This window comes from Pseudopodoces humilis, chromosome 20, assembly GCF_049639895.1.
Source record: "Pseudopodoces humilis isolate 2021_Gansu_Grassland_sample_001 chromosome 20, ASM4963989v1, whole genome shotgun sequence".
Classification (NCBI taxonomy): domain Eukaryota; kingdom Metazoa; phylum Chordata; class Aves; order Passeriformes; family Paridae; genus Pseudopodoces; species Pseudopodoces humilis.
In genome coordinates this window covers 2,631,000-2,643,452 of record NC_142219.1, presented here as the reverse complement: position 1 = coordinate 2,643,452, position 12,453 = coordinate 2,631,000, and the positions used below count along the sequence as shown (strand labels likewise).

The 12,453-nt window shown below is 43.9% G+C and overlaps 1 protein-coding gene across 2 annotated transcripts in view; it reads left to right on the top strand.

Moving 5' to 3' along the window:
* ATP2A2 (ATPase sarcoplasmic/endoplasmic reticulum Ca2+ transporting 2) overlaps nt 1–8,689 on the top strand; it is a 44,354-nt gene extending 35,665 nt beyond the window's left edge. The window contains exons 16-21 of one of the 2 annotated variants that reach the window (XM_014253765.2): nt 26–228; nt 402–487; nt 854–987; nt 1,986–2,103; nt 2,218–2,338; nt 7,581–8,689. In XM_014253765.2, the coding sequence (XP_014109240.1) occupies nt 26–228; nt 402–487; nt 854–987; nt 1,986–2,103; nt 2,218–2,338; nt 7,581–7,594 (676 nt within the window). In that variant the 3' untranslated portion in view covers nt 7,595–8,689. Of the gene's footprint in view, nt 1–25; nt 229–401; nt 488–853; nt 988–1,985; nt 2,104–2,217; nt 3,866–7,580 lie in introns of those variants that run through there. The other variant, XM_005524259.3, reaches the window with a different exon arrangement.
* The last annotated feature ends 3,764 nt before the right edge of the window (nt 8,690–12,453 follow it).

Here is a 12,453-nt window from a genome sequence, read left to right as displayed (position 1 = left end):
TTTTAACTGGTGGCTTTCTTTGTAGTATCTTCTTGACTGCTGCCCTGGGTTTTCCTGAAGCTCTAATTCCTGTTCAGCTGCTGTGGGTAAATCTTGTGACAGATGGTCTCCCTGCCACCGCCCTGGGCTTTAACCCTCCTGATCTCGACATCATGAATAAGCCACCGCGCAACCCCAAAGAGCCCCTGATCAGTGGGTGGCTCTTCTTCCGTTACCTGGCTATTGGATGTAAGTACTGGTGGTTTTTTGGGGTTTTTTTTTTGCTTAAATAAACTAAAACATGAATTACCTATTTTTTTTTCAGTACTGGAAGTCTCGAGGCCAAAGTTCAATTGTGGCAAGTGATGTCTTGTCTTGCGTACAGTTCACAGCGCTGAGAAAAGCTCTTTGTTTTCTTGCAGGTTACGTTGGTGCTGCCACAGTGGGTGCTGCTGCTTGGTGGTTTATTGCTGCTGATGGTGGTCCAAAAGTTTCCTTTTATCAGCTGGTATTTGCTCAGTTTAATATCTTTGGGGGGAGAGGGGAAGATCCTTCTGCTTTCATTCTTGAATTGACTGTACAAACCCAGTAGGTTAGGGGAATTTATATAATTAAACATTTTCAGACTTGTTCCTGTAAAACTTGATCAGGATTAATTAGCCTTGATAGCAAAGCTCAGAGGTGGGATACCTGAGCTTCTGACAATTTGAAGGACAAATTGTAAGTGAAAGCCTAAAGAGGATTTTCCTAAAGCATACAAAAGTTTGTAAGCACTGGTTTTTGGAGTCATAGTAAGAACTTTTTTCCTAGTTGCCTATTTTACCATTGAAAAGTTAAGAAGCCGTGGAAGTGAGTTGATTCTGTTGTGTTGCAGAGCCATTTTCTGCAGTGCAAGGAGGACAATCCAGACTTCTACGGGGTGGACTGCGTGGTGTTCGAGTCCCCGTACCCGATGACAATGGCTCTCTCTGTGCTCGTCACCATAGAGATGTGCAATGCTCTCAACAGGTTCGTACGTCCCAACAGGAAAGCCAAACCTTTGCAGAGCTTATCCAAAATCCTGCTTTTTTGTGCAATTTGATCCTTGGTGAACAGCTCAGCTAATGAAGAGTGAGTCACGTTTCCCTTCCGAGTTCTGGTAGTGCAAACAAACTGACTCTTAGATAACATTGGAGATCTCTTATCATAAGGTGTATTTTTAAGTCTGACAATTCACTCTGGTATTTTACTAAGCACAAGCAACTGAAATATTTTCCATTATTTTTAATCTAAGCTTAATCAATCAGATTAGCCCTACTATGTTGGTATAAAGTGATATCAAGGAGAACTAAAATAAGAATGCTGAAGATATGGAAAATAGTTTTTTCCTGCCCTAAGGGAGCGTGGGTTTAGCCAATTAATATTAGATTATAAATGGAAACCACTAAATAGCACAATGTCAAGGGTATTTTTCTTCAAATAGCTTAGAGGTCAGTTAATTTAAAAACAAATAAACTTGAAATAAAGTGCACTGAGGTAGTCCTACATAAATATACTGCTCTACATCTGCTGCTCTGGATCCCAGCCTCTTCTCCAGCACAGCCTAAATGCAGATGGAATCAAGAGCCAGCATTAAGAAGGTACAAATTCTTGACCCTCTCTGTCTTTCAGTAAGCTCCAGCAGAAGTGGGTGCACTTGGGGCCCTGGTAGACTTGGGGATTCTTTCTCTCTTAGGCTGCCATGTCCACACTTCCCTTTCCCTCCATGGAGAGGATTTTGGGGTCATAGTGAGAAGAATAGATTAGGTCAGGAATGAGCAGAACACTCGAGACTTTCAAGGATAGACTTGAGGCTGATGGAGACTGCTTTGCTAAGCAGATTTCCAGGCCAGTTTGAAGTTGCAGCATCCAGACCGTGTCCTGGACTGTTTCCTGCCTGGGATCCCCGTGCTGTGCCAGGCTGCTTTGTGGCTCTCAGAGCTTCCTGTTGGTGTTAGAGTCACACATGAGTTGTGTTTCTGTTGCAGCCTGTCAGAAAACCAGTCCCTGATGAGGATGCCTCCGTGGGAGAACATCTGGCTGGTGGGGGCCATTTGCTTGTCCATGTCCCTCCACTTCCTTATCCTTTATGTGGAACCACTGCCAGTAAGTGCTCGTGCCTTGCCCCCACCCCTGAACTTCCAGACTGAGCAAAACCTTGTGTGGGGCTCGAGGCCAGGGCTGGAGGGGGAGCTTGGTAACTCCTGGCTTTTCTTTCAGATTATCTTCCAGATCACACCTCTGAACGTGACGCAGTGGCTGATGGTATTGAAAATCTCCCTCCCTGTCATTCTGCTGGATGAAACACTTAAATATGTGGCCCGTAACTACCTGGAACCTGGTAAAGATGATAGTGTGCGGCCTGCCACCAAACCCTGTGCTCTGTCAGCATGCACCGAAGGAGTTTCCTGGCCGTTTGTGTTCATTACTATGCCCCTGGTTATCTGGCTTTACAGCACAGACACTAACTTTAGTGATATGTTCTGGTCTTGACTGACATGGTGACGAGTTTTACATTCAAAGGAGAAAAAAAAAAAAGTTTAACTTAATTTTTTTATTGTTTAGAGCAACTGTCTATTTCTGCTGAATTTTCACATGAACATATTTGCCGGTGATGGAGGTTTCATAATCTAGATTTTGGTTTTTTGCTTTTTCTGACTTCAGTGGGGGCAATATATTCCTCTTTTATACACAGTTAAAGTGTCCATTGACATGTACAGAGAACTAACACTATTTTATGCAAATATTTTTTTGTAGATGAAAAGCATGTACAGTGTTCTGTTCAATAGTCTATTCATCATGTAAAAAAAAAGTAAATTTTTTTTGAGCCAGCGGACACTATCAAACTAAATTGGCAGCAGATTTTAGGGAATGAATGTGTGTTGTCTAAAACTAAAAAAGCATGTACCTGTTTGTCTTCTGCATGATCATCCAAACTTAATTTGTCATAAAGTCAGGTTTTGTTCACAAGCAGAACTTTCTGCACTGGGTAGAGAGTCCTGCTCCCTGGGTCAGGATTTCTTCTCGGTCCCCTCTTCCCTCACTCTCGGTTCTTGACTGTCCTTGTTTACACCACTTTCTGTATGAGGTATGCCTGATCTCGCTCGTGCAGAAGTTACCATTCCAGGTGCAGCCTGCTGGGGTTCTTCCATACTCTCCACACACATAGGGTTGGGTTTTTTTTAAGGATTATTTATTTGTCTATTGTATTTTATTGTAACAGACCTTACTTTGCCAGTGTTGCCCATTATGCAGGGATAGGGAGGGCTACTTCTGTCTCCTTAAATCTAAAGCCTTTTTAACACACACAATCTGTTTCAATTCAAAAGAGGGTTTAAGTTGGGGTTTAATACCTTTTTTACACGTCAGAGCCTTTCTTTTTCTTTCTTTTTTTTTTTCCCCCTTTAAGATCAAAATTTGCAATGAGACCTGAAGAAATAACTTGCACTGCATAGCTAGAAATTGGATTTCCTACACTTAGGGCACTAATGCTCAGTTGTATACATGGAGTTACTCTGCTGGCCTGTTGTTAGCCTGACTTGAAGTAACAAGCTCGTGTGTGTTTTTTGTAAAATCTGTAAATAGCACATGACCAAATTGAACATATTGTATAGAACTATTTTTATTTTAATGTGGCACTAACCACCTTCATTATTACGGTAAATGTTAAAGCATGTTTTCAAAATCAGTCCTGTATCAACAATGTGTAAGTCATTAACAGTCCTAACTGTGGTGTTTTTCTCCAATGCCTTCCAACTTTCATCGACTAAAGTGAGTATTTTTCTTCCATTTCACCCTGCCAGTGGTGACTTGCTGTAAAATAGCATATGCTGTATACATGTTGAAGAATAAATAGTAATTTCCTTCATTCCCATGCTGTGTTTTGTCAAACTCTGCTGTGCTACATTATTATCACCACTTTAGACTCTTGTTTTGTGGTCTGAAGCTCAAATTACCGATTCCAAAGGCAAAGCACTTGCTTTTGGTTTAGTGTATTTTAGGGTCTTGTTTTATAGCACCTGGGAGCCTTAGTGCCCCAAGGTCTTACAGCTTTTGGTCTTAAGTTTGAGATAAAATCAGACAAATCTGTAACTTAAGACCCTGACAGCTGTTACCGTGAATGTTTAGTGTCCAAAACTCTCTGGTACTCATGGTCAGGTGCTGCTTTACTCCAAAGCTTTTCCCTGCTCTGAAACAGGGGCTGCCCCTCAGAGCTGAGCACCCTTCCCTGCTCCCTGGAGTGCTCGAAGGGCAGGTGCTGCTCTTGGCAAAACCAGCTCATTATTTGTTACTTGCCATCTGAGAAGGCAAAAGAACAGTCTCAGCTTAACAGGGCAGTCTTTGAAACTTGCCCTGGGGTCACTGTGTCTGTGGAGCAGCAGATGCTGTTATCTTGTGCTGGCTTAATCTGCTTTAGTAACCAAATTCAGCTTTGTGATCCCTCTTAGAGGGGAAGGATAGTTCCAGGCTATGTTCTCTTGGTGCCAGCTGGAATCCAGTGAGCACACATAATTCTCTAGGTTTAAGCTCTCAAGTGGAGAGGTGCTCCCTCAGAACACAGAGGCTCTATCAGAAATTCCACTGCATTGTCATGCTTTGTTTATAGAGACTTTGACTTCAGTCGATGCTGAAGTGGCTCAGAGGAGCTGACCTGATGTTGTAGCAGGTGTGTTGCCAAACTGTGAGCACTCAAATCCCCTCAAATGCCCTTTTTTAGTGTGGAAGATCTAAACTGAGGTTTTGCATTCCACAAAACCACTGGCCTGCACTGGCCTTTTGCTGTATCAATAACAAATGAACAGCCTGAAACTCATCCCTGTTCCTTGGAACAAAAAATAATAGTTCCTATGATGTAGGACTCCTTGAGATCAAAGTGTGTACCAGTGTGTTACTTGCTGGAAACAAATTAGCAGCTTAGTTCTGTGTGCTCCCACTGCTGTTGACAGACATTTCCAGGGCAGGAGTGCCACTGAGTCCTTGAACACGGGTTCTGCTGAACCTCAGAGCACCATGTGGTGGCCTTTTTAAAGCCACATGTCTGGCTGCCACCGTGAATAATTCTGCTTCTTGTACAATCCTAGTCCTGTCTTTTATGCCAAATAATCCTGCTATACACCCCTTTCCCCCCTCTTTGAAGAACCTGAAGGGGAAAATGACTGTCAGTAAGTAGAATTCAGAATTCAACACCTTCTCTGTTGGATCTGTCAGTGTTGAAGATGAATCTTGTTTCTTCTCATGGATTTCCTAGAGATCAGGGAGCCTTGTTCATGCCACTGTCTCAGAGGCACTTGGGGTAGGGCCTTATGTTCCTTGGACTTTGCCTTGAAATCTGGATGAGTGGTGGGCAAATGGAGATTTTGGGATCCATCCCTAGAGGCTCCTGAGCTTAGAGAAACAGGTTTTACAAGGTGCTCCTACAGAGCCCAAGCAATCTTCACCTGCCCTGTTTTTCTTCTATTTCTCTCTTGTCCACGTTTCCCTGCAGAAACGGAGACTCAGCATTCCCCAAGATTGCAGATCCTGGGTTGGATGGCAGCTGTGCTGTGCTTTCAGGACTTCTGTTTTCCAAGTGCTGTAAATCCCACCTTTAGCTGGTTGGGATTGGCCAAATGTTCAGACCTACCATGAGCTTCCCTCCTGGGTGGTGAAGCATCCTGCCCTGGAATCACATCCTTGTGACCCTGGAGCTGGAGTGCTGGGTCTGGGCTGCAGCCCTGGCAGCTGAGCAGGCTGGGGGAGGCTGCAGGAGGAGCCTAAGGAGCTGAGGGCTTTTCTGTCACAGAAAGTACAGAACTCCACTGCAAAGTTTGTAATTTCTGCAGGAAATGTCTGAACTAAAGTGTTTATCCTTAGCTGTATAGATCCTGTCATCTTTTGGCCTCGGTCTTTTCAGCTGGGGAAGCCAGGAAGGGAGGCCTTTTCAGGGCAGACTCATTCGCCAACATCTCAAAGTCAAAACTCATTTGTTTGGTCCCAAATACTTCCTCTCCAACCTCCCCAGTGCTGGGGTTGAAGAAGGCAACTCCTATTGAACCATGTTAGTTCAGAGAACGCACAAACAGCAGCCCTTGTTCAAGCAGGACTAACTCAGAATTCCCCAGGCTTGATGTCCCACTCCATTCTTACAGAATAACTTCACATTTTTTGTTTCTCTTTGCTCCCATTTCACCAAGCTTTTTCATCTCTGCTATTTTCTGGATTCCTTGGTGCCCTCACACATCACTGCTTATTCTCTACTGTGAGAGGGGTGTGTAAGACCAGGATCAATCATGTGATTGATGCTGCCTTATGCTGGGAACACCAGGAAGGATATTGGCTTGTGCTGGGAACCCACTGGGTTTTGGAATGAGAGCAGCTCCTCCTGAATCCTGTGTTTTGTAGCAAGGAGGATGCTCAGGCAGCTGCAGTCACGCATTGAATTTTTAGACAGGAGCTTTTGTCTTTGCAGTGCCTTGGGCTCTCTCTGCTTTCACGTGTGAGCAATCCAGAGTGCTGAGCTACACAACGAGCTGCTCTTTCTTGCTGGCATCCGAGCAATAAAAATAGTTCATACTTGGTTTCCCAAAATGTTATTGCAAATAAATGAGTATGAAAGAGGCTGCAGAAAAACATTTCTAGCGGTCTGTCAATGTGCTCCGAGGCTTGTGTTGGTAGAGAGGCTGTTGGGGAGGTTCCTGGTACGAAACTGAGTTTTTACTCTGATGATAGAATGCAGTACAGCAGTGCCGGCCCGAGACACAGCTCGAGCCCAGAGTTCATGGTACACAGCCCAAGGGGGCTGAATTTGCTCAGATGAAGGGAGGTAAAACCGATACAGAGTCGTCTGTCTCTTGCACCTGTCTTGTTTACTTTTTTGCACTTCTAACCATTAACTGTTTCCCTAATCTCTGCTAATTACATCCTTAATTGCATTAATATGCATTTTCAAATCTTAGCAGGAGAGCCCAAATTTTAGTGTTGAAGCAGTGTTTGGAAGAGCTTCCCTGGAGCTGTAGGGACTCAGAGCAGTCTCTCCAGACACGAGGCTGACCTTATGCTGTGGTAGGGGTGAAGTACAGCAGGAGCTTTAGGACGTTGTACTCTACCCTTTGCCTACACATTAATCCGTGTAGTTTAATGACTTCTTCAAAGCTTTCCTACTGCTTCCCAGAACAAGCTGCCTGACTTGGAAAAGGGACATTGTTAGGTCACTTTGGGACCAAACTTGCCATAATGCCTCGACTGAAAAGTAACAAGCGCGTAGTACGAAACTTGAAAGTAAAAATTCCAAAGAAGTGAGAATTGTCTGTTGCCACTGGTCAGGCAGAGAAAGGCAAAAGCTAATTAAATGTGTCTTGTTTTTCACCGCAGTCTTGAGTAGGAAGTGCTGGCTCTGCTGATAATCAACAGAGCTGAGCCTTAATCCAGAGGATTCTGAGCTTCCAGAACAAAGTAACCTGAGAGTGTCCCTTCAATGACAGAGCAGCCAGTTACCAAACTTAACATTCTTTCTTCTGTCACTGTTGATCTTAGTCTTGCTTGTATAATGATACTTAGCATTCATCCTTTCATTAACTGGTGCCTTTTCTTTCTTTCCTTTTCAGCAATACTGGAGTAATCGCTTCCTAAACAATTTTGCAGAAATGTAAGGTTGTTTTGTTGCGTGCATGTGTTTTTAGCAACACATCTACCAAAACTTCTGCATGTATCGTGTAAAGATTCTTTGCTTTCCCTAAAAACAAAACTCATTGTGTTCTCTGTGGAAGAAATGTGTGGTACCATTAGGACTTCATGATACAGATGTACAAACGTGCAATATAGCTTACCAAGTTGGAACTCTCTCCAGAGAAGTTGGGTTTCTGTGCTGCATGGAGAAGAGTTTGGTTATCCTTGAACAAGAATTGCGGAGCTGTCAGCCAATTTCCATATTCCTGTATGTAAAATGCCAGTTTATACAATGTACAATATCAGATAATGCATGCCTTGGGTTGTAGACGGATCTCTCTCTGTATTGTATCATCCAAACATCCTACTTCAACAGCTTCTGTACAATGCTCTCCTATTTATAAATCCATGGAAACGATTACAGATGAATGTTAAACCGTAAGCCTCCACTTCATAACGTTGGATTTTTTTATCATCTGTGCAAATCAACCTCTTTTGCACTGTAATGTAACTTATTTAAATCTAAGGCAGTAAGACAGATGTTGGTGCAATACAAAATATCGTGATGCATTTATCTAAAAAGCAACAACAACGTAGCCAGTTCCCACAGCTGCATGTGTGACCTTTAGAAGTTGTAAATAAGATCAATTGTCTATTGACATGCTGACAGTAAGGAGCATCACACCTAGTTTCATTTGTATCAGGTAAATAAATTTATTCTACAATACGTACTCGGCGTGTTATTTGATGCACTTTGTTTCCTGCAGGTCCGTGCGTGGGCACTGCAGCGCGCTCTTACTTTAATGCCAAGATGTCACTTTTTAGCACCAACACCACCATTGCAATCTTTCCTCCTAGAACTATGCAGATGCAGCTGCTCTCCTCGGCAGTATTGACCTCCTCGCTGGTGTGATTTCCTCTGTCCAGGGGCTTGTGTGTGTGTTTAAGGGACACTGTCAAGTACTTTGATCACTCAGTTTTTTTAAAATGCTCCATTGTTTGTAAAATCCCTCTGAGAAACGTAAAATAAACAATTCTTTCCCAACTACATCTTTATTATTTTTTTTGTCCTTTTCTGTTTTCTAAATTGCCCCAGCCTAAAGTAGCTCCTGATCTCTTCCTTTTCCATAGGCAAAAGGAAGATGAGCTAAATATGTTTGCTCCAAACCACACCACGAGCATCCTGCTTGGTAGTTTGGGCTCACTCCCTGCCACGAGCTCACAAGGCTGCTGCTGGGCAAGGCTAAAGCACTCCCAGGGCAAAAGCTGGAATTTCCAAGTATCCTGTAATGCTCTGCTCCAAAGCCCAAACACCACATTTTGTTTGGAGTAAGAGACAACTTAGGAATGTGTTTTACATTAAATGTAATGCCTCTTATCCTCCAGCCCCTGATAGCAGCACCCTGCTGGCAAACAGCCTTATCCAAATGAGGTGACACATCTGAGGCCCTTCAAACGCAACAGCGTGAGGTTTAAAAATACGAGGGTCGAATTCCGTGGTCCGGCAGCTCTATAGGATGGTGGAGCGTGCATTAACGCATCGGGCTGAGCTGCCGGTGGCTGCTTCCTACTATGGTATTGCTGTGCTGGGCAGGCTGAGCTCTGCTGCTCGCCCCGGGGCTGTCAGAGCTCCCTTATCGGCCCCGATTGAGAGCCGGGCCTTGGCACACAGGGCCAGCGCTGTCAGCACCGCCCCGCCCGCCGCAGGGCTCCCCCAGCACAGCTCCTCGGCACATCCCAGCTCGGACCGCGGCCCTTGGGCCAGGACAGGCGGGGGAAGCACCCCATGAGCAGCTCTTGCCTTTCACAGCCTCAGCCTGGCTGGGAAAAGGGAGCGTTTTTCAGCGATCCCCATCAGTGTTGTACCAACGCACCCGTGTGGAGCTCGCTCCAGCCCGGCTGCTCTCCTGCCCCTTTTTTCTGCATGTGGAAATTGTCCCCAGCAGCGGTGCCAAAAGGAGAGCTCGGCGATGATGGGAACTCGTTATTCAGCAGCCGGTGCCAGCAGCTCCCGAGCAAACTCACACCAACTCACACCTTCCTTTTTAACATTTCTTTAAATGATGATCTGCAAGTTTAAGCAGAACGAGTCCCCCAGCTGGAGTACAGCCATGTGAGGAGAACGTGATGCTCAGTGGGTTGCCAAGGTGCTCAGTGCAAGAATATGTGGTAAGAAGTGCTGAAATAAACAGCTTCATCTTCCCCCTCCTCCTGCTCTTCTCCCTGCAAACCCCCAGCTCTAAAGCACCACATGGATGAGCCCACTGACAGCACAGAGCAAAGAAACCACTCCCCACAGCTCAAGTTATGAGGTATTATGGACATATTACATTAAACTCTAAATACAGAGGACAGAAAATATCCCTATTTTTACCTGGAGGTGAATTTGAGTATGATTAGAGCCCACATCCACCCCCAGGAGAGTGGGAGAGAAAAGAGAGAAGCTCTGAGCACCTGAAGAGGTCTTCTAAAAGATTTTACCCCAACAGTTTACCCACATGGAAGTGCAGAGAAGACTTCGGACATCAATTTATCAGGCTCCAGAGTTTTACCTCATACCCCAAACTATCACCCTATTTGCCACATCACTGTTTTGATGGGATGATAGGGGAGGAAAAGGAATCTGATCTCCAAACTCACAAAGTCCTTGGCTCCTCTGGAAGTTCTTAGAAAGGGAGGCTTGTACAGAGTAAACATCCACTGGGGACCCACACCCCAGACTTTGCAAAGCAAAGGCCAGGCTCGAGCCAGTGAATGAAAACAGATTATTCTTTCTATTTTGTTGTTCCATCAAGTGATAGCCATGGACTAGCCAAAGGACTTCCCTTAATATATAAATTGTTACTCTGAAGTTCCCCAGGTAAACATTTTATTTTTTCCCTAAGTTGTTTGCACCAAAATAACTATATTTTATTATCTATTTCCTTCCCAAACAGCCAGTCTTATAGACATATCCTGGCCTCCTCTTGGCCAGCTTCCAAAGGACATTTTAACCAACTAAGGCTAGTTTGAAATCATAGGTTCATACTGAGTTTAAGCTTTCCTAAGGTCACTAAATGTAAGACCCACAGAGACTGCAGATCTGGGTTTTTTAAGCATATTTGGTTGTGGTATGTTTGTGTAACTTGAAATGACAGTGGCAGACACAGCCTTTGAGATTTCCTTACCACTGAGATCTAAATGAGGGAATAAAGTTTGCTGAATCAGAAATCCTGCCTGCTTCTGCCCTGGATGGATCAGTTTCCACATCACTGAGCTCCTGAAAAGCAAGGAGGGAAGAATCACCACACAAAGAGGCTTAATGAGGAAGACAGTTACTGAAAGGGGGTGGGGGGGAAAAGTCCTAGTTAATCAAAAATCTCTCTGTAATCAGCAGCAGCAGCAAAAGAAGAAGCACCTAGATTCAGTAGAGAGCACCAATATTGGCCAGCAGTCCTCAGTCCCTCCCTTATTTCTGCTTCACAATTCCAGAATTCCCATGATCTAGAAATCTTCAGAATCAGAAATACTGCCAGTATTGCAGGTGTTATCAGCACATGATAGGAGTAAATGCATTATTTAGGTAATTTCTAGCCACACCATGAATGTGTGCTGCTTTTAGACTCTGGTAAATTCAGCCTTTTAGCCCTTACCCAAGTCCACGTACAGTTTGAAGAAATTCTGTCCCTCTCCCATCACTTCCTGTCAAAGTAGGAAAGAATTAAATGTTAGTATTGAAATATATTATTTAAATTCAAGGATTTCAGACAAACAGGGGCACTCTGCCCTTACCCAGCCCCAAATCAGCACCTCAGACACACCAACACTTTACAGTACAACTGGATGGAGATTTCTTGCCTCATGTCCAAACTGTTTGTTTCACTTCCACCACTGATCTAACACAGCCTGAACTTCAGTTCTTGGCTTTGTGATCTCTTCTTCTCAGGTACAGAGCATGTGACTGAGGGAGGGAATGAGGTCAGCTGCTTATTAAGGGCTAATTGTTATGTTCCCTGCACTAAGTGCCTGTAACTGCATTGGAGAGTACCAGACCTCTGCAGAACCAGAGATCACATTCTAAAATTAAAGCAGTAATGAAGGCTCATTAATAAGCAAGCAGAATCCCTCTAGAACTCTGAAGTGAGGGCCAAATACATCTCTCTACACAATCTCAACATGCATGGCACCTCAAAGTTCCACAGGCAGTGATCTCAGCAAAGATCACACACAGCTATGTAACTCCAACACATCAGGTACTCACCAGGCTTCATCTGCAGACTCTCACAACTTCTCATTTTCAGTAAGGAACCAAGCTCTCAGAAAACCAAAGCTGTGAGGATACAAATCACTTTTGACAGCTATCTCAAGGTGTTCTGAGCTGTGCCTGGACTTGTTTGCTTAAGCTGCACCTAAGGACTCATCTTGAAGTAGTTTTAGTTTCCTGTCTGTTCTAAAAGCAGAGATTATCAGATTATCTACAAACACACTACAGAATGGTTTCAACAGAACTGTGGCTCTCCAGTTTCCTCTTCTATGTAAATAATTCAGAGAAATGTGTAAAGCCAGTGGTTTCCACCTGAAATTAATGACCTATGCAAAGGTACCATTAGAATAAAACAGCTGAAAAATACATCACATACCTCCTACATATACTCCTCATCACAATTAAATGTATCCTGTCTTTAGTTTAGTAACACAAACAACTCAATTTTCATCCACAGCAGAGGTCTGGAATACAACTAGAAAGCTAATGCAGTTACCCAGCTTTCAGCTGCAGAATATGTCTGGTGAATGCTGAGTGTGAGGAGAAAGCAAAGTTCTTTTATATAAAAA